At 51.3% G+C, this 20,126-nt stretch overlaps 3 protein-coding genes across 6 annotated transcripts in view; 2 read left to right on the top strand and 1 right to left on the bottom strand.

The window, feature by feature from the left end:
• Positions 1-6,460, top strand: part of XPO5 (exportin 5) — a 31,960-nt gene extending 25,500 nt beyond the window's left edge. For all 4 annotated transcript variants that reach the window (XM_075496146.1, XM_075496145.1, XM_075496144.1 and 1 more), the window contains 6 exons: positions 739-801; positions 1,314-1,396; positions 2,163-2,270; positions 2,449-2,586; positions 2,746-2,910; positions 4,755-6,460. In XM_075496146.1, coding sequence (XP_075352261.1) covers positions 739-801; positions 1,314-1,396; positions 2,163-2,270; positions 2,449-2,586; positions 2,746-2,910; positions 4,755-4,895 — 698 coding nt within the window. In that variant the 3' untranslated portion in view covers positions 4,896-6,460. The remainder of the gene's footprint in view (positions 1-738; positions 802-1,313; positions 1,397-2,162; positions 2,271-2,448; positions 2,587-2,745; positions 2,911-4,754) is intronic.
• Positions 6,461-8,350: 1,890 nt separating this feature from the next.
• Positions 8,351-11,799, bottom strand: POLR1C (RNA polymerase I and III subunit C). The gene is made up of 9 exons (XM_075496140.1): positions 11,627-11,799; positions 11,467-11,538; positions 11,259-11,366; positions 10,617-10,749; positions 10,378-10,497; positions 10,021-10,173; positions 9,696-9,845; positions 9,029-9,145; positions 8,351-8,666 (listed from the first exon to the last, which is right to left on the bottom strand). Exons 1-9 carry the CDS (start codon positions 11,693-11,695, stop codon positions 8,548-8,550), a joined length of 1,041 nt encoding a protein of 346 aa, XP_075352255.1. The 5' UTR covers positions 11,696-11,799; the 3' UTR covers positions 8,351-8,547.
• Positions 11,800-11,982: 183 nt separating this feature from the next.
• YIPF3 (Yip1 domain family member 3) lies at positions 11,983-17,417 on the top strand. The gene is made up of 9 exons (XM_075496141.1): positions 11,983-12,137; positions 12,229-12,435; positions 12,509-12,615; positions 13,235-13,280; positions 13,672-13,764; positions 14,246-14,377; positions 14,904-15,017; positions 15,486-15,609; positions 16,927-17,417. The coding sequence occupies exons 1-9, from the start codon at positions 12,057-12,059 to the stop codon at positions 17,046-17,048; spliced, it is 1,026 nt and encodes a 341-aa protein (XP_075352256.1). The 5' UTR covers positions 11,983-12,056; the 3' UTR covers positions 17,049-17,417.
• Positions 17,418-20,126: the final 2,709 nt, after the last annotated feature.

Raw genomic sequence — 20,126 nt, 5'->3', positions numbered from 1 at the left:
ACATAATCCTTAGAAGCTAGCTGTGAGAGAGTTAACCTGGCCAAAATCTTAGCTAAAACCTAGTAAGAGGTCAGTTAAAAACCTTTAGAAGAGAGTTGTCTGTCTTTCATTTAGGGCTCCAGGTTTTTGGCACTGTCCCTGTAGGAGTCCAGTCCTCCTTTGGAATCTGGTTCTCCCTTTCTGTGCCCTGGAGCCCAATACGGGACATTGATTTGTGGACAACCTGAGCGTAGAGCAGTTTTGTTGCTGGCAATTGCCATGTCTCTAGCCAGACAGAAGGGAAGAGTCCCTCCCCTCAGGCAATCTGCTTTGTGTTCCCTTTCTCCAACATCATGTTTTTGCCAGCGTGGCTTTGAGCAGAGCGGCTGGAAAAATTGACTCTGCATAGAGAGTACAGGTCCTCAACCTTATATTTCCTTTCTTGATCTGCCTTAAGATGCTGCTCTTCTCAGGTTATAGGCTTCAAATGGTTTTGCATGTTCCTGGTTCTCAGTAGTTTGAAGCAGCCACTGTGCAGCAGGTTCCACTGTGGGAGGATGCTGTGGGTGGGGTGTTTTGGCCTTCCAGGTAGCACAGTATTTGGCTTTTATACGGGCTTTCAGATTCTTCAGATACTGTGTAAGAGCTGGGGGAGCCTGAAGCAGCTGTGAGCCCATCAGAGTCTGTAGGATAATCTCTGCATGTTCTGAAGTAGCATCTTCCCTTTTCTGCTCCTCTGACCTGCAACTGTTTTTGCAGCTGTTTGCTGTGTTTCTAAGAAAGGTGTTGAGCATAACACTACTGCTGCTGTAGACGGAGACGGTGAGTAAATGTCCACCTTTGCCTTTCCTCCCCTTGGCGTGTGCAAGCACTTTTCCCATTTCTTCATGCATTTCTTGAGGGAGAGGCTGGCCTGTTGCTGGAAGTTCTGTGTGAGGGGTATAGGTTTGGTAAGAAGCCTTCAGCTCTGTCCTGCCCAGTGTGTCTGGAGGCCACAGAAAAACCCAGTCTTGCCTAGGAACAAATGTGCTGTAGGGGTTCACAGGTAGCATGTTGGAGCAGCTGATTCTTAAGGTACCGAGAAGAGGGCTGAGGAGAAGAGGGGGATGTGGACAGTCTTCCCAAGAGCTGGAGGTAGCTTGTTGGATGCCCTTCCTGCCCCACAAAGGGTGGGTGCTTTCTGCTTGGAGAGAGATGTTCTGGCAAGCTGTGCCAGCATACTGATTCTGTGCGCTGTCCCCTGGTTCCCAGCTTAGTTCTCACTGTGCCTCCCTGTGTCTCCCTCAGTCCTCGGGAGGCCACGTTCACAGTGCTGCCTTTTCTCTGCTCTGCAGATGATGAGGCGATGGCCACGGAGGTGACTCCCCCTGCCAGCGCAGAGCTCACCGAGCTTGGCAAGTGTCTGATGAAGCAGGAGGTAAGAGCACATGCTCTGACTTCCACCATCCTTTCCCTGTACTCCTTGTCACGCTTGTCTGTGGTGCAGCCAGATGCTGCTACAGAGATCTACGCTGCTGGAGCATTCCCCAGTGTGAGAATCTTCTCTCAGGAACATACGTGTTTTTTAAGGGCTTTGTTAATGGTTGCAGAAGCCACAAAGCAAATGGGGGTTGGGATCCAGTATAACATGCAGCTAGAGAGTTTCGGCCCTTCTGTGGGCAAGGCCCTGGGCATTCAGCCCCCAGGGTGCTCCCTGGCTCTGCCTCCCTCTTGGGCTCCAGCCTCCACGAGGAAGAACTTCACCCAGCAACTCTTTTTTTCTGTAAAATCTGCCAGAGCTGGCACAGGAGCCAAAGTGTTAACACAACCCCCTGCGCAGGGTACCTTCATCCCGATAACCTCTGTACTCCTCCTCTCCTGTGGACGCCTCAGAAGCTCTTGCAGAAGCTTTTGCAGTGACTTGAGAGTAGCAGCTGATGGAAGTCCATGGGTGCTCCAGGGCCTTTCCAGGGGAGATGAAGGGAGCAAGCTTTCTTGACATTGGTTCCTCATGACTGTGCACACTGGTGCCTTTGAGCACCTTCAGCTGGAGCAGCAGCAGCATGCAGGATTCTCAGACGATAGCCCTAAGGAGCTCCTGCAGAATCCCTGGATTGCTTCTTGGCTCCCTTCAGGAGCCAATGATTTCCCTGGAGGTGGGAAATCATTCCTCTGACTGGTTTCCCTCTCTGACTCCTTTTCAGGATGTTTGCACTGCGCTGCTGATCACTGCCTACACATCCCTCTCCTGGAAGGACACCTTGTCCTGCCAAAGAACCACAACACAGCTTTGCTGGCCGCTGCTCAAACAGGTACCTCTGGGAGGAAGAAGGGATTAATTCTGGCAGGGCTGGGAGAGGAAGCCCTGAATGTAGTGAGAAGCGTGGCTGCTTTGCCCCTGGGGACCTGCTCCCTCAGGAAGACCAAGCTGCTGCAGAAAGGCAGTCATGTCAGTATTCTGCTTCCATGCTGACAGTGCCTCTTCCCCAGGTGCTTCCAGGAAACCTCCTGCCTGATGCCGTGTCCTGGTTTTTCACAAGTGTGCTGAAGGGCTTACAGACACACGGGCAGCATGATGGCTGCATGGCAGCTCTTGTCCACCTGGCTTTCCAGATCTATGAGGCCTTGGTGAGAAACTCTGCTCTTTGTCTAGATGCTAGGTTGGCTGGGGAGTGGTGGAAAACTAACCCCATGCCCACTGGGCAGGGGCAGAGGAGCTAATGGCCCTCCAAGGAGGGCAGCGTGGCTCCTCTAGCAGAGCTGTGTTAACCGTACTTCTCACTGCAGCGCCCTCGCTACGCTGAGCTGAAGGCAGTGATGGAGCAGATCCCAGACATCCAGAGGGACTCTTTGGAGCAGTTTGATTCAAAGCTTCTCAACCCAACACTGCAGAAGGTGGCAGACAAGCGCCGGAAGGATCATTTCAAGCGCCTCATCACAGGTTGCATTGGGGTAGGTGATATCCTGAAAGAAAATGAACCTGTTTCATTTCACACCCATACCCTGCAGAAGTAACAGGGCAGCCAGTCTACCTGCCTCTCCCCAACCACCCTGCTTCCCAGCCAGGAAGCTGTTGCAGCATATTCTCAGCATTTGTTCTGTCTCTCTTCAACCTGGAGGTGCAGTGGGGATGGCAGCACCGACTGAGCAGCCCCTCCAGCAGTGACTTCTCACTGAGAGGCAGGGGGTACCTTGCACAGAATCACAGAATCATATAGGTTGGAAAAGACCTTTAAGATCATCAAGTCCAACCATAAACCTAACACCACCAAGACCACCACTAAACCATGTCCCTAAGCACCTCATCCAAATGTCTTTTAAATACCTCCAGGGATGGCAACTCAACCACTTCCCTGGGCAGCCTGTTCCAATGCTTGACAACCCTTTCAGTGAAGTAAAATTTCCTAATATCCAGTCTAAACCTCCCCTGGTGCAACTTGAGGCCATTTCCTCTCGTCCTATCACTTGTTACCTGGGAGAAGAGACCGACCCCCACCTCTCTACAACCTCCTTTCAGGTAGTTGTAGAGAGCAATAAGGTCTCCCCTCAGCCTCCTTTTCTCCAGGCTAAACAACCCCAGTTCCCTCAGCCGCTCCTCATCAGACTTCTGCTCCAGACCCTTCACCAGCTTCATTGCCCTTCTCTGGACACGCTCCAGCACCTCAATGTCTCTCTTGTAGCGAGGGGCCCAAAACTGAACACAGTATTCGAGGTGCGGCCTCACCAGTGCCGAGTACAGGGGCACGATCACTTCCCTAGTCCTGCTGGCCATGCTATTCCTGACACAAGCCAGGATGCTGTTGGCTTTCTTGGCCACCTGGGCACACTGCTGGCTCATATTCAGGCGGCTGTCAACCAGTACGCCCAGGTCCTTTTCCACCGGGCAGCTTTCCAGCCACTCTTCCCCAAGCCTGTAGCATTGCATGGGGTTGCTGTGGCCCAAGTGCAGGACCTTGCACTTGGCCTTGTTGAACCCCATACGATTGACCTCAGCCCATCGATCCAGCCTGTCCAGGTCCCTCTGCAGAGCCTTCCTACCCTCAAGCAGATCGACACTCCCGCACAACTTGGTGTCATCTGCAAACTTACTGAGGGTGCACTCGATCCCTTCATCCGGATCATTGATAAAGATATTAAACAGGAGTGGCCCCAACACGGAGCCCTGGGGAATACCACTTGTGACCGGCCGCCAACTGGAGTAAACTCCATTCAGCACCACTCTTTGGGCCCGGCCGTCCAGCCAGTTCTTAACCCAGCGAAGAGTACACCCGCCTAAGCCATGAGCAGCCAGTTTCTCCAGGAGAATGCTGAGGGAAACTGTCAAAGGCTTTACTGAAGTCTAGGTAGACAACATCCACAGCCTTTCCCTCATCCACTAGGCGGGTCACCTTGTCGTAGAAGGAGATCAGGTTGGTCAAGCAGGACCTTCCTTTCCTGAACCCATGCTGGCTGGGCTTGATCCCTTGGTTACCCTTGGCACAAGGGTGCCCGGGCAAACAGGGTGTTAAAATGTTCAAACAAAGCTGCTAGGCGGGTCCTGGGCTTTCGTGAGGATGGTGGCATTGGAGTCTGGTACATTGAGTTAAAAGCTGGGGAGCTGGTGTGCTGGTGGTTACCTGGTGCTGGTGGTGCTCTGGCACTTGGGAAGGACCAGGCCTGAGATTCCCCAAAATGCAAGCATGGGGTCTGGGCCTAGGGATTGCTCAGAATCTGGGGTCTGCCTCTGATCTGCAAGCAGGCTGCCCTATTACTATGAAGGCAGTAATGACTGATGCCTGCCTGTCTGTCCTCTGCAGAAGCCCCTTGGGGAGCAGTTCCGCAAGGAGGTTCATATCCGGAACCTCCCATCTCTCTTCAAAAAGGTGAAGCCATCACTGGAGACAGATGTGCTAGAAAATGAGGATGGAGAGGGCCTCACTGCACTCTTTGAGCCCTGAGCCTGGGATGCTGCAACCATCTCCTCCGCTACCTTATACTTTGTCTCTCCTTATAGTAAGCACATTAGATTCTCCTTGTCATCACCTCCACAAGCATTTGTCTGAATAAAGCCCCTTACAGGTCCTGTCCCGTTCTCCCTACACTGGGATGGGGCCTGTGGTGACATTTGAACGAGTCTATTAAGCTTTCCCCGATTCCTTCCCCTCCCCTCCATTGGATGAGCATCTTTAGACCTCTGCTTCTCTGCAAGGTGGGAGCTGAGCCCATAGACTCCATTAGGTGAAGCCTGGTCATCCTGTAGCTTTGGGTCACTCTTGCTCCACTTCTTCATCCCTTGGGGTTTACGATTAATGCAAAAGGCAGAGTAGTGCACCATGTGAAAAGGGGCTACCCTAATCTTCCTCTGGGTGCTAGTAGCCAGGCTTTGTAGGGAACACATCAGACACTCCTGTCATGCCTATCAGTGCTTGTCCCTAGCGCACTGGTATTCTGATGAATCCATTTCCCTCCAGGATGCTGAGCCTTGGGCTGCGGGCTGTGTGCCAGGAAGCCTAGCAGTGCTCTAGGATCTCCCTCGAGGTCAGCCTTTCTAAGGTGCAGCTGCTCTCCAGAAGGAGGCAGACACTGTCATACATATATATACATGTATATGTATATATATATATACGATCATACAGCTTGTTCTACCCAGAGCCAAATGGAAGGCTTTTACTTTGTGCCAGCCTTTCTTGGACATCTCTCAGGGGGAGCAGGACAGATTTTTTTTTAATTTTTTTTTCTTTTTACCATGTCCTGTAGACTAGAACATGGCCAGTGCAGGGTACACAAAATCTGGACCAATACCTGAAGCACCTGCAAACCAAAAGGGATCTCCTCACCCTGTTGCTGTGGAGGTGACAGTAGCCCGTGTTTTTACCCAGTCTGGTACTTCTTGGAGAATTGCATGGTGGGGCAGGAGGGATGGGGTTTATACTGCAGTTTACAGTGGGTGAGCCAGGTCAGAAACTGGGTTTTAGATGAGGTGGGACTCTTATCAAACCACTCCAGTCTGCAAAGCTGGTTCTTACATGACAAATGGTTCACTTGATCTATCCTAGTGTTAGCACAGGAGCTCAGAGGGTCTGTCCAGAGCTAGCTGGCAGTTTTGCCATCTAGGAGACAGAACAAGTAATAAACTGTGGCGGGTGGAGAAGGTGGTGTCTCCACTTGGACAGACTGGACAGAAAAGCTGGAGTTGGGAGGAGTGGGAGCACAGAAAGGAAGAGCAGGCCTTGGGAATCCACTCACCTTCCTGCCCCTGCTGTTCCACCAGCACCCTCCACTTTCCTCCTGGCCTCAAACTTTTTTAACTTCTGAGCTAACATGGCTCCTGGCTCTAGTAAAGGCTGGGTGTATTTATTGTGTTGTGATATTTTTAACATTCTGTGACTTCATGCTAGACACAAGGGGTTTTTTTTAAATGGTTTTTAGAACCTTTTTTGTAGGAATGTTTAAATCCAAAGCTGTCTCTGAACTGGTTGTGTTACACCTCTGAATGTCAGTAAAGCTATTCCAGTTTCATACACATGGTGTCATGGTTTCATTTTTATTCTCTTATCTGTTTCAGTAAGATCTGAGGCCTCTGCTTTGCATAGACTGCCTTCCTACTTATTCCAGCTACCAAAAAGGGAGCACCTTTGCTGGTAGTCAACATACATTATCAGGGAGAGAATCAACCATTCCAGACTACGTAATTAAACTAGAAGGCATGGGGAAAATTGCATTTTGAAGTATATATGTCACTCACGGCTGGTCTATATTAATTCCACAACAGCCGCTAGGTCCCAGTTTACAGCTTGAAGGGTACGTGTTGCCAAAGCGAAACCCTTTGGCATGGCTATTCCAGGGTATGTCCCATAAGCAATACGGGAAATAGGCGAAGCAATAGCACAGAAAGGTGCATATGCTACTAAAGTAGCCTCCAAGCCCAACCCTAGCTATTGCTGGGAGGAGCAATGTCTTGTGAGCGTACTGTAGTTTAGCCATAACTCTCTCAGCTGACCTGTTTAGTAACACAGGAAGGTGATGGAGCTGTTGCCTTTGGTCTGTCCCCTCACCTGAAGAGGGTTGCATGAAAGGTCTCTCTTACAACAAAAGCAGAAGCCCTCAAAGAGATGGGCCTGACCAACATCAATGTAGGTTTTTGTTACAAAACCTTTTTCCAAGGCCCCAGCTGTAATCCAGCTTGGCATGGAAGCTGCTTCAGATTATTTAAACTGAAAGGATCCAGCTAGAAATTACTATTTTTCAAATGGGATTAACACCTAAAGGATGTTTACAGTATAAGTAACTATAGCCCAGTGAAACAGGTAGAGAAAAAGCATGATTTGCTACACTGAATTCTAGCATTGTATTGAGGATTGACTTAAGCAACTGGGACGCACCAGTATTCCCAGCCATTCTCTGAAGTTGCAGTTCCTTCATCAGCTTGCCAAGAGAGACTTTCACAAGCCAAAACCTACCCGGTGCTGACTAACAGTAGTGCTCACCACTGAGGCTAACTTGCAAGTTCTCCCAGGCTTCCCTGGGTGGAGACAGGCCTTTGGCTGTCACTTGCCCTCCACCATCCAGTTCTGCTTCAAGGTCAGCCCAAAGTACGTTCAGTCACTGAAAGGCAGAACAGAGTAGTCAAACTTAACACGTGGGAAGAAATGCCTTACCTTGAGCTATTTAAGAAGGGACAGTCGGTCCTTCCAGAGCATGTTTTTAAACACCACCTTTGCACAGAGAAGCCCAGTACCATATCAAAGAATCATAGAATGGTTTGGGCTGGAAGGGACTGTCAAAGACCATCTAGTCCAACCCGCCTGCTGTGAGCAGGGACACCTTTCGCTAGGTCAGGTTGCTCAAAGCCCAGTCCAACCTGACCTTCAACACTTCCAGAGATGGGGCATCCACAACTTCTCTGGGCAACCTGTTCCAGCATCTTGCCACCACCCTCATCATAAAAAATGGCTTATGTCCAATCTAAGTCTACCCTCTTCAGTTTAAAACCATTGCCCCTTGTCACTACAGGCCGTGGCAAAAAGTCTTTCTCCATGCCCTCTTTATATATTGAAAGGCCGCAATAAGGTCTCTCTAGAGCCTTCTTTTCTCCAGGCTGAACCACCCCAACTCTCTGAGCCTGTCTTCACAGGAGAGGTGTTCCAGCCCTCTGACAGTACAGCCTTTTACCTACCACATTAACTACCCTGTAGCTGGTTTGAGACACCTGCAAAACAGTCCTGCACTGATACTGACTTGTTAAATCTCACTGACCTGCTGCAAAGTGCTTTGCTACACTGCCACATCAGTCCTTTTCACATATTGCATGCAATCTAAAATAAATGCTATTACTCATCTTTAGACCCACTGCCACGTTCTTCTCTGTGTATTACGGTCTCACAATTGTGAACAGCACAGAAGGAGACAGCTGTAAAGAAAAGCCTTTATTTTAGTGCATCTCCTCACTGAGGCTCATTACCAACAGAAAACAAATTCAAAGAGATGGTCCTAGGACTCTTAACAAGCCCATCTCAAACCTCTTGCCTACAGAAGAGGAATCACTCCTGTGGACAGGTGCAGGAAGCCCAGAACAGCAGTGCAGGGATATGCTTCCCAGCTACAGCCTGGTCACTCCATAGGCACAGAGTCCAGCTCATTCAGGAAACGCTGACACTTTCCCATCAGGATCTTGATGGCTTCGCTCACCAGCACATCTGGAGGCAAGATACCCGTCGACTCCACTGAAACTGCACAGAGACACAAGTCAGCACAGCCACTACGCAGCTTCAGCCTACACCTGGCTCCAGCATTTCTGTCCCTCGTCTTCTCTTACACGGCACTTCTGACAAGCCAGATCTTCACAGCCCGAGGAGAAGAGGTTACATTTGCCAGCAGGAAGCACAAACACATTCAATCCCAAAGCAACACCAAACCACAACCTCAGCAGTTACCCACTGGAATATGAATGTATGAATGTCATTCATATGTATGAAGGCTGATGATGTGGGGGAAAGGGGGAGGCAGAGACCCAGTAATACATGCTGGCCAGTCTCTGCTTGTTTGCACAAACCACAGCAGGGCTCTGTTCTGTGGAAAATGGGGCACTTACAGATGTAATGGTTTCGCACTCTTGCCAGGCGCACAAGGTTTTTCAGACCTTCATGACGGAAAACTTCTCTGCTGAATGTGTCCAACCGTGCATTGGCTACTCTTGCCACCTTTTTTCCTAAAGGGGAAAAGATGAAATGAGATGGGTGCCTTGTGGTCATGGCAGGTGCTTACCCCTCAAACATGCACTCCCCCATCAGCAAGGCAGCAAAGCCACAAATATAAAGAATTAGCACATCACCAACATGAAACTCCAACCTGACAGAACTGGTCTTCTTGAACAGTTCCAACCCAAACACAAAGCTCCTATGTACCCCTGGGCAGGACACAAGAAGTCTTCTCCATGCTCAGCTGCTGGAAAGAGCAAGCTTGCTACCTGGTCTTGCAGACAACTTAACAGTACTGGAAGCTGCAGTCAGCAGCTGCAGAGCTCTGTGGACAGACACCCAATGCCATAGCATTTCAGGGAGATCCCAGTTCATCACCCAACACATCTGCATGTGATAGGCACTCATCCATAAAACCAGGTCAGAACAGCATGAACAGCTGCTGATTGGCAAGACGACATCACGACGTGGTTGCGTCTCTACAAGGTTTGGCTCTAGTCTCTAGTCAGTCTCTGCTAAGGCTTGTAAGGAAAAAGGCACTTTAGAGCAGGAAAAAAGTACCCTTGATGTTCTGGATCTCAATGACTCCAGGGGAAAAGCACTTCTGCAACATCTCAGCTGCCTCATCCTCAATAGGCTGCAGGAGAGTAATGTCAGGAAGCAGTCGATAACTAGCCGTGGCCACAGGAGAAAACTTGGCATGATCTTTACCTGCATGAAGAGTTAAGAGTCAAGGATGAGGGCAGGCCTCAGGGAATGAGAGTGCAAGGATGCCAGGGCCTAAAGTTCCAGGGGGAAAGCCAGTTCTCCACCCTTCCCCTTCACACAGCTGTGCCCTAGTCCAAGCACTCACACTTCTTCCGCTGCCCCAGGACCCAGGACTCACCTATACCCTTGACACAGTGCATAAGCACATCTATTTCCTGGCCAGGTCGCAACAGTGCAATGAGGATGTCATCGTGAACAGGTCGGAAGTCAGCATCTGGAAAGAGGTCCGTCTGATTCCCCAAGGGCACCCACGTCATATGTTTACTGTACACTGTGAAGAGAAGCCACAAGCATCAGCCAGCTGCTGTCTCAAAACAGGTTGCTGACCTGTACAGGACTAGAGATGGCAAAAAGTAAGTTTAGCAGAATGAGGGAATCGGCTCTCTCTGCTCAGAGGGCTGAGAGAACAGACCAAATCCTGACTCCCAAGACCAAAAAAGAAAAAACCAGCACCTATCTTTAGGAGAGATCTCACCTTTGTGATTGAAATATAGTTCATTAGGATCAGATGATTCCTTGGCTGCCTGAGGGTTTCGGCTGCATTTTATTTTCAGCTGGAACTGCAGAGTATCAATTTCTGTGCCTTCTTCATCTCCTGGGAAGGGGAGAACAGTGTGAGCCTCTATGGAATCACACTTCTCCTCAGTTTACGTGACCCTGATTTCCTGCTTTGGGGGAAACCTTCAGTATTTCTATTCAATCCAAGACTCTCACCTTGGTTTCGGTATTCAAAGAGTCGAGGGTCAGCTCGGATAGGGATGAGGCCCAAGCGATGAGCCAGAATTTCATCCTGCACAATGGATGTGTTGTTGTACACAAAGACTTTCTCTACAGCCATCGTTGGCACCTCAGGGAGACGAGAGATCAAGTCAGCATAAGATGACAGTTGAACTACATGCCAACAGAATATCCAGCTAGTGTCCCTTCCCTCCCATAAATAATCGCCCTGCAGACTTTTCAGTGGTATTTCTGCCAAACCAGGCTACCCAATATACCTTTATACCCAATGTACCCCCTTCCCCATTTGTTTTTTTTTAAAAAAACAGATGAGCACAAGAGGTGACGGGCAGGCTGATCCACAGGCATTACAAACAGCACCCTTAAGAGCAACAAGCGCTATTGCTCGTGCTGCTAAGGCCCTAACTCTCTTTGGGCTCCTGACACGCGTGCAGAACGAATTTGCGCTTCTCTACCAAAACCCAGCAGCTGTCAGCAAGGGCCGACATAAGGCAGGACCCTCCCCACTCCCCATCACTCAAGTCCCCTCGCTCCTAGGCCGGCACCCCCAGGCCTTCCCCGCAGCTCCCCGGCGAGCCCCGGTCCCTGCCCCCCCCCCCCCCCCGCCCGCGGCGGTACCTCGGCGAGCAGGATGCGGCGGAAGGCGTTGGCGATGGCGGCGTCGATGCCCACCATGTCGAACTCCAGCGCGCCCTCCTCCTCGCGGATTACCTCCACGCGGAACGCCTGCACGGGCCACGCGTCGCGGGTCATGCCGGGCGCCGCGTGCGGGACCCGACCCCCCCCACCCCCCCACCCGCCCCAACGGCCGGCGGCGCTCACCCACCTCTTCAAAGCGCCGCTGGTCCCAGGCGTCCTCGTAGCCGGGGTAGTTGCCGGGGAAGTCGGTGGTGTGGACCTGCGAGGAGGCGGACAGGCGGGGCCGTGAGGGGGGCCGCGGCCGTGGGGGGCAGACCGGGCGCCCCCCGCCGCCCCGCCCCACTCACGTTGCGGACGCCGAACTCGCCCAGCACCACGCGGTCCCGCATCTCGTCGGTGCCCCGCTTGGCCGCCATGGCCGCCGCCGCCAGCGGGGGGGCGCGGGGGGCGGTGCTCCCCGGCACGTGACGGGCCTCCGCCCGCCCACGCGTGGCCTCCCCGCTGCCGGGGAGCGCGGCGCTCCCCCGCCGCCGGCCGGCCCGGGGTCCCTGCAGCAGCGCATTCCTCCGTCCCGCCCGCCGCGACACTCCCTCTCGCCGTCTTGTCGTTCCCTCACCGCGCTGCGCCCTTCCCCGCCCTGCGCCACACACAAGATGGCGGCGACGCCCGCCCGCCCTCGCAAGAGCGTGGGGCCCCTCCACCCAACGTCACATCCGGGTGCTCCGCTGCGCGAGCGGCAGCCGCCAGCGCGGCGCGGGCCGGGCCGGGCCGGGCACCATGTCCGCGGCGGGGGCGACGGCGGCGGGCGGCGGCAGGAGCGGTGCCGCCGAGTGGGGCGGCTTCGAGGACAACATGCAGGTGGGGCCGGGCCGGGCCGGGCCGGGGGTGGCGGCGGTGCTGCGGGGCCGAGCCGAGCGAGCGGGCGCTGACGCTGTCTGCCCCGGCGCAGGGTGGCGGCTCCGCCGTCATCGACATGGAAAACATGGACGACACGTCGGGCTCCAGCTTCGAGGACATGGGGGAGATGCACCAGCGCATGAAGGAGGAGGAGGAAGAGGAGGCGGAGGGCGAGGCGGGGGCCGCCGAGGAGGAGGACGGGGAGTTCCTGGGCATGAAGGGGCTGCGGGGGCAGCTGGGCCGGCAGGTGGCTGACCAGGTGAGCGCGGCCCCCTGCCGCCCCCAGCCCCGGGGGGGGCCGCCTGCCGCTGCAAGCTCCCTTCTCTCCGCAGATGTGGCAGGTGGGGAAGAGGCAAGCCTCCAGGGCCTTCAGCCTCTACGCCAACATCGACATCCTCCGGCCCTACTTCGACGTGGAGCCAGTCCAAGTGCGCGCCAGGTGGGCAGGGCCCGGCCTGGGCCATCTCCCCCGGGGGGGCATGGGAGAACGGGGGGGGGGGGCGGCGGCTTCTTGCCAGCGAGAGGTTGGCTGTCCCCCCAAAGCGAAGGAGCTGGGGTGGGCTGGCAGCAAGGCTCAGATGTGGGAAAACAAGCGATGCTTTGTCCCAGTGTCCTTAATGAGGTCCCCAGGTGGGCTGGCAGCCCTGTCAGTCACCCAGCGTTGCTGCCCAGGGCAGACAAAAGGGCTTTGGGGCACCTTCAGCCTTTTACTACTCCAGGTGCTTCTGTTGGGTTTGCAACACAGCTGTGTCCACAAAGGCAAAGTTTTGTGAGGCTGGATGAAAAAAGGTGCCTTTCCCTCCTGCTGTTCTGTCAATGATCTCTCATTCCTGAGTGGATCCCTAAACGTTTTCATTGAATCCCCTCTGGCAAAGTTAACCCACTGACAGTAAGGTTTTTCTCCTTTAGTCACCTTATGTGACTCTTTAGAAGGAATCTCTGTCCCCCAAGGTCTGTGCCCACAGCAGAAAACACTGGTAATGGGTGTATGGGATCTTTTACTTTTGAAGCATTTTGTTAACCATCCTGATGTCATTCCCTGCTTTGCTGTGATGCAGACTGCTGGAGTCCATGATTCCTGTGAAGATGATTAATTTCCCACAGGTGAGTTCCCTTGTGCTGAATCAGACTCCATGGCCAAGTGAACGTCTTGCAGACACCTTGTAAAACTAAAGTAGTCCATGTTATGAAGGACCTGAGTTTGTTAGGTTTTCATCTCCCTGAAAATATTGGTAAACCCTTTCCTGTGGTTGTTTCAAACCCCAGTCTGCTGCCTTTAGTGCTGGTATAGTTCTAGACCTCTAGACTTCACACATCCCAGACTCCTCATCACACAACCTATTCTGCCTGCGTCCTGTCAGCAATGGCCTTGCTGTTACTTCTCAGGCAGATAGGTGATAAACTTCATTCAAGGCACTTCTCGCATCATTTTCAGTGGGGAGCCTGGTATTCAGGAGCACTAACCAAACTTTCCCTGATCTGTTTCCTCCTGTAGAAGATTGCAGGCGAGCTTTATGGACCCCTCATGCTGGTTTTCACCCTGGTGGCCATCCTTTTGCATGGGATGAAGACCTCGGACACCATCATTGTACGTCGAGTCTCAATGATAAGTTGTGGTTTGACCGGGCTCTGGATTGCTATAATGACACCAGAAAGGGAGAGGAAACCTCTTCCATGACTGAATAGCATCTTGCCAAAAAGCAGATTGATTTGAGGAAGAGCCTGTTGGTTTGGGGATGGGAGGAAGGACGCATGAGAGAGTCTTGATGCTTTGCTGCTGGGATAGCTTGGGTGTCAGTCACATGGCACCCTGGGTGCTGCTAGTCAGCTATTTGATAATGCCTAGAAAGGCTCTGGGAACTCTCTGTGGTGGGATTTGGGTGCTGGCAGGTCACTTAGAATCATAGAATAGAAGATATTTTGAGTTGGAAGGCACCCATAAGGATCATTGAGTCCAACTCCCTGCTCCTCGCAGGAATACCTAAAACTAAACCATACGACAAAGAGCGTCATCCAGACGCTCCTCCTCACTTCTTTGAGTCCTCCTCATCCTGATGCTGTCTCCACAGAGGGAAGGCACACTGATGGGCACAGCCATTGGCACCTGCTTTGGTTACTGGTTGGGCGTCTCCTCTTTCATCTATTTCCTGGCATATCTGTGCAATGCTCAAATCACAATGGTGCAGATGCTGTCACTGTTGGTATGTACAGATGGGGATGCCCCAAGGTGTGGGTTGGCTGGACGGTGTTGCAGCATGAGGGCGGCCTGTGAGCTTTTCCCAGAGAATGGGAAAAGTCCTTGTAAATCGCTGGTCCCAGGTGACTGCACTGGGACAACCTGGAATTGCAGGATGCTCTTCTGACCTGCCCCGTCCCAGGCACAGCGATAGCACAAAGAGGCAGTTCCTTTGTGCAGGTCTCCTGCTTTGCACTTCCTGATCTGAGAGCCTGGTGGTAAAATAACCAGGAGATTCCAATTTCTCTGGAGGCTCTTTCCTATGTTTTCCAAGTTGTTGCAATCTGACATCCCTGTGAATCCTTCGGACAGATTATCTGGGTGTGAGCTGCTCTTAAAAGTGTTGTGCTGGTTGACTCTTTGGCATTGAATGAGTGGTTTGTGAAGCTTTGCCTCAGTGAAGCGTTGCAGGAATAGGCTGCTTATGCTCTTGATCAACGGCCCTTTGTGTGGGACTGACGCTTGTAACATGGACATTTTTGTTTTGTCAGGGCTATGGTCTTTTTGGACACTGCATCACTCTCTTTGTCACCTATAACATCCACTTCCACTCCCTCTTCTATATCTTCTGGTTGGGTGTTGGTGGACTCTCTACACTACGAATGGTAAGGGACAGGCAGCCTGGGGCCCTTCTCTTCTGGGGACAAAAAAGGGAGGGAAATGTTGTTTGCTTTCTGTTCCTTGAGCCAGGCAGTTCATTCCACAGCCGGTCAGGCTGCTGTGAAGAACAGCCTGATGCTCCTGGGTCATTTGGCCCCTGGTGTATGGAAGCGACACTTGGCTTAATATCCTCACACGTTCTAACAGCTGCAGGAGGTTTGCTCCCTTACAGCCCCTGCTGCTGTGGAGAGCCATGCCTGAGCATCCAGAACTCTCGACAAGACTGGGCAAGGTTCACCTACATGAAACAAAGTCAGATTACTCTGAATTTGGTGATGCAAACTGCAAAAAAGGCTCTGAGCAGTGTTTCCACTGGCTCCCGCTACGTGGAATGTTCTCCTGTGTGCTCCTGACTGCAATGCCAGAGGTTCAGGTAGCAGCTACCTTGTCTCTAATCTCCACCTCTCTCCTAGGTTGCTGTGTTGGTGTCACGCACCGTGGGGCACACCCAGCGGCTCATCCTGTGTGGGACGCTTGCTGTGCTGCATATGCTTTTCCTCCTCTATCTGCACTTTGCTTATCACAAGGTGGTAGAAGGTAAGCAAAGGAGATACGACGACATATCCTGTTAGATCCGAGGGAAGAGGAGCTGCTTTTTGTTCTCTCTGAGAGAAAGGATGGTCAGTTTGGATCTGACCTGAGGGCATCTGTGCCAGTCTGCAACCCAAGAGTGACCAGCACTAGCTTTATTAGAGGAAGCTGTCAAAGTAGGGCAGCAGGTAGATGTGAGGTAGTCTCTGCACTGAGTTTTAGTACTTATGGTACTTAAGACCTAAGTTGTGAAGCAGGACGCTTATTCTTTCCCCACAAGTGAAGTATTACAGCCCTGACTGTTCTTGCATGCAGATGTCCAGTCCCTTCCTGAATCTTGCTGAAGTCAGGTTGCTTTTTTCTGATCAGGAAATGCGTCATAAGTCTTTTTCCTTCTTTGCATAACACCTTTTTTTATCTTGTGTTGTACAACACTGATAGCAGAAGCTGCATCTTCCCCAGTCAGTGCTGTTTACCAGGCTATACATATATTCAGGTCCCCCCTTAAAAAAAAAAGCAAGCCCCTTTCTGAGTTTAGGGAGCCAGATCTGTTCATGGTATTGCAGCTAAATCTGCATAATTTGGGGTTACAGCACAGCATTATAAGTCCTTTTAGATACATATACTGTTCTTTCCTGGATCCATTCTTATGGTGAAGGTTCTGAGCCCTGATCTGCAACTTTTCAGCAGATGAAATAGAAAGTTGCTTGGAGTATACTTTATCCTTCAAGGATCTCCAAGACTGATTATCAGTCTTGAGAAGGTCATTGACAGGAACTGGAGGACACTTGCATCAGTGTGCATGTTTCCTGCCAAGCAGGGGCTATGTTTGCATTGCAGTGACAAAAATTCCATATTGCACCCCCAGCTGCAGCTGCTGATGTGAGTCTGCAAGCGTATCTCATGATGAAAGACAAAAATTGGTCTAAGAGCAGGGTCTGTGCTGGGATGAGGTAGGGAGAGGATTTTATCAAGCTGCCTCAGCTGAGCAGTATCCTTGGCGATGTCTGCATTTGGGTCAAATGGCAGGGGACTGGATCTGGTACCCTCAAAGTGAAAGGATCTATGTTCCTCTTGGGAACACACAGCTTCCCTGCCCCAAGTACAAGCTCTGATCTGTACCCTATAGTCTCTGGATGGAGGTGTTTACTGCTGTTCATTTTTTGAGGCTCGATGTCTCCTCCCGTCGCCTCCAAGTGCTTCATGTGTCTTGGGCCCTGCCACCGTCAGCCACTACCTGGCCAGAAAGAAAAGCAAGAAGAAACAGGCCATCTGCATCTGAACTAACTCTTGCCACTCTCCCCTTTTTTCTGTTCCCTGTAGGTATCCTGGACACATTGGAAGGACCCAACATGCCGCCCTTTCAGAGAGTTGCCAGAGACATTCCAGTTGTTTCCAATGCTGTATTGAACACAACAGCCAAAGTCGTTGCATTGACCCTGTAGTTTCACAGACTTGGACTTGCTTCCTTCACTACTTTTGGGGCTGCATAGGGCCATAATAACTTGCTGCCTCTTAGGAACTGGACAGAACAGCAGGAAGAAGACTGGGGTTTGTTTTCCTGGACCTGTCCTTTGGGTTGCAGTTTTGGGCAGCTGAGTGGACTTGCACCTCAGTGACTCAGAAGAACTATGCTCTTCCCCCACACAGGTCTGGGCTGTCTTGAGTAGAGTGGTTCTGTTGCCTGCATGTTTAGCTGGGATTTCCCAGCGCAGTTGTTCCTTACTCCTCTTTCTGCTTGCTCATGTAACCCCAGGGCTCTCTGCCCTGTTCCTGTCCTGAAGAGGGAAGAATTAAATTGATGTTGGTGCTGAGTGATGTCTTATGTTTGAGCCTACTTGTGTAATGGGAGAGTGGTGTTGGGTCTCTACACTTTTATCTGTCCTGTCCTAGACTCAAAGAAGGATTCTGTCCTTCAAATGTTCTGTGATACGTGGCCTGACTTGGGCACCTTTTCTGTAGCCCAAAAGGCACAGGAACTTTAGTTCCTCTGGAGACTTTCAGGGACAGCATGATGTTTAACCACATTCTCTTCCTTCCTCGTCATGTTCCAGATTGATCCCACTCTTTTCACTTGGTCCAATCTGCTATCTCACCTCACTGTCCCTTCTCCTGTGTATGTCAGAAATGTATCTGTCCCTGTGCTTCCACAGCACCTATTGTTTTTATCACCCTTCTGCCCGTGTTGCTCTGTGGGACAGCAGTTCTGACTGCAGGGGCAGTATGTTTGTGCATGGTCTTCTGTGGATATTTCTATTGAAGAGGCCAGTTCACCTCAGCTCACCCTCCTGCAGCTTGCTCTCATGTTTCCCAGGTGTGGGACTGTCACCCCATCGCTCTGAGGAGGAGCGGCAACCTGCCCCCCCCCCAGACACACAGTCTGCTGTGTACTGTCTGGCTTTTCAAGCTGAGTCTAGGCCTTATTTCTGAAAGGACTCCTCGAGCCTTGAGAGTCTCTGGCAAACTTTTCTCCAGCATTTCCATTAAACAAGGGGAGAAATGGGGGAGTCTACAATGGTAATAGAGTTGGCACATTTATGTCCAGCACACTGATGCAGGAAAGCTCCAGTAAGGATGGGGAAGCAGAGCAGCCCAGCCTAGGCTTACTTGCACTGCAGTAACTCACAATTGCATAGTTCAGATAGCCGTCTCTCACTGCTCTAACTTGTACTGGTCCAAGAATGGAAAGCTGTTAGCTGCCATCTGGCTTTCACCTTGTCTCTCTTCTCCCTGTAGTTCTGGATGATGGGGGGAGAGGAGCCACTCCTCAGAGAAGTTCACTCTTACGCTCAGGCTGGAAAAAAACCCTGTCTTGGTGTACCCACAAGTTAGCTGTGCACAAGGCAGATAGCATGTCAGAACTGCACTCTTTGGCCCCTTGCTTATATTAGTGGGAGAGGATGCAGCTGTAGTGGCATTCGGACTAGTGCCAAGGTGCAATGAAAGAGAGAAAGAAAGTGCCAGCTACTGTTGTCAGGCTGGTCATCTGCTTAAAACAAAAATGTCACGGGATAGGATTTGCGCATTTTCAGTCACAGGCCTACTTTCCACTGTTTGCTTATTCCCGAGTTCACAATTTGTTCCCCTTCCAAGAGCAAGAAGTTTGTCTGCTAACAAACACATACATAATAAACATGTTCTCTCATGTTCTTCTCCTGCCCTCCCCCTGCCCCCCACCTTGGGAAATGTCTTTTGGCTGAAGAACACCACTCAGAGCACGTTGTTTTGGGGAATCAAATTAATTATTTGGGCTAGTATTCTCCACATTTTTTGGACCAATTGAACCACTTTAAGCTCCTAGAATTTCCATTACTTTCAAACTTGACAAAATGGAAGTGTGTTAGTTTGTAATGCCACATGACTCTGGTATTTCCCTCTTTAAAACTCCATGGGAGGTTGGTTTCTAATTTGCACTGCTTGCCCTGGCAGCCTAGAATGGGTCTGTTTGTCTCGGTGCAAGCTCTCCAAGTACAGGCAGAGGGGAAGGAAAGGAGAAAGAGACAATTGTCACTAGAAGAAGTCCAGCCAAGAAGAAAAATCATTCTGTGCCAAATGCTATCACTGCTGACCTACAGACACTGTAGGAGAAGAGCTCTGCTTCCCCTCCCACACCTAGCCACTTAGCTAAATCAGAGGGATGAAACTGTGCCCTGCGTTTTCACTCAGCACAGGAGAGAGCAGCAAGCAAATGCCTCGTGTCCCCTGTGCAGCTTGTGTGCCATGTCAGCTGGGGACAGATGACCAGGGTGACAACCAACCACCCTCTCAGCAGCTGTGTGCCTTGCTCTGCTCCAGTTCTTCATCCCTGATTAATTCTCTGTGCAGCAGCAGTTGGAAGCTGAATGGTTCTGTACTGCCAGAAATTCATCCCGCAGCTGAGAGCTTCAGCATCTCCTTTTGCTGACGGAGAGGGACGCACTTTTGCAGGGAAATGCATGCGTGCTGCAGTTCAGGGAGCATGCTGAGCACGCAGCCTTAGTAAAGTCCTTGTGGGAGGGCATCTCTCAGTGCTTACTCAAGTCCTCTAGTTATCAGGACAAACCTTACAGCTCTATCATGCCAGACTATCTCTGCCTTTGTTTCCTGCCATAGCTCTTGCAACAAATCTAAAATAATTTCCTCCCTCCTCCCTTGCAGTGGATCTGAAATAATTCCCCCCCATCACCTTCCCCTTTTGAGGAAGGGTAGCTCTGTGAGAACTGTATAAGCCCCTTTTTATTGAAACTGAAATAAACATACAAAGCTGTCGCATTAGAAAGAGGAAGATAAAATGTGTATTAAAGCATCTATGACCTCCTCCTCTCCTCTGCAGTACCTGAGAGTCCAGCCCTTCTCACAGTCCATCCTTGTTGCACTAATTGGCCCCTCAGCCGTGTTTTGGATTACAGGTAGGCTGTTTCTTCTCCCATTTGTTTTCCTTCCTGCGTCTAGTCTCACTCTAGCTGCTCTCATCCACTGTTTTTCTCTGTTTATGTGTTAGCTCTTAATGGCATCAGACTAGAGAGTCAACTCTCATTCCTTGT

Source organism: Mycteria americana, chromosome 3 (assembly GCF_035582795.1).
Source record: "Mycteria americana isolate JAX WOST 10 ecotype Jacksonville Zoo and Gardens chromosome 3, USCA_MyAme_1.0, whole genome shotgun sequence".
Taxonomy (NCBI): domain Eukaryota; kingdom Metazoa; phylum Chordata; class Aves; order Ciconiiformes; family Ciconiidae; genus Mycteria; species Mycteria americana.
This window is presented reverse-complemented; position numbering and strand designations above follow the sequence as displayed.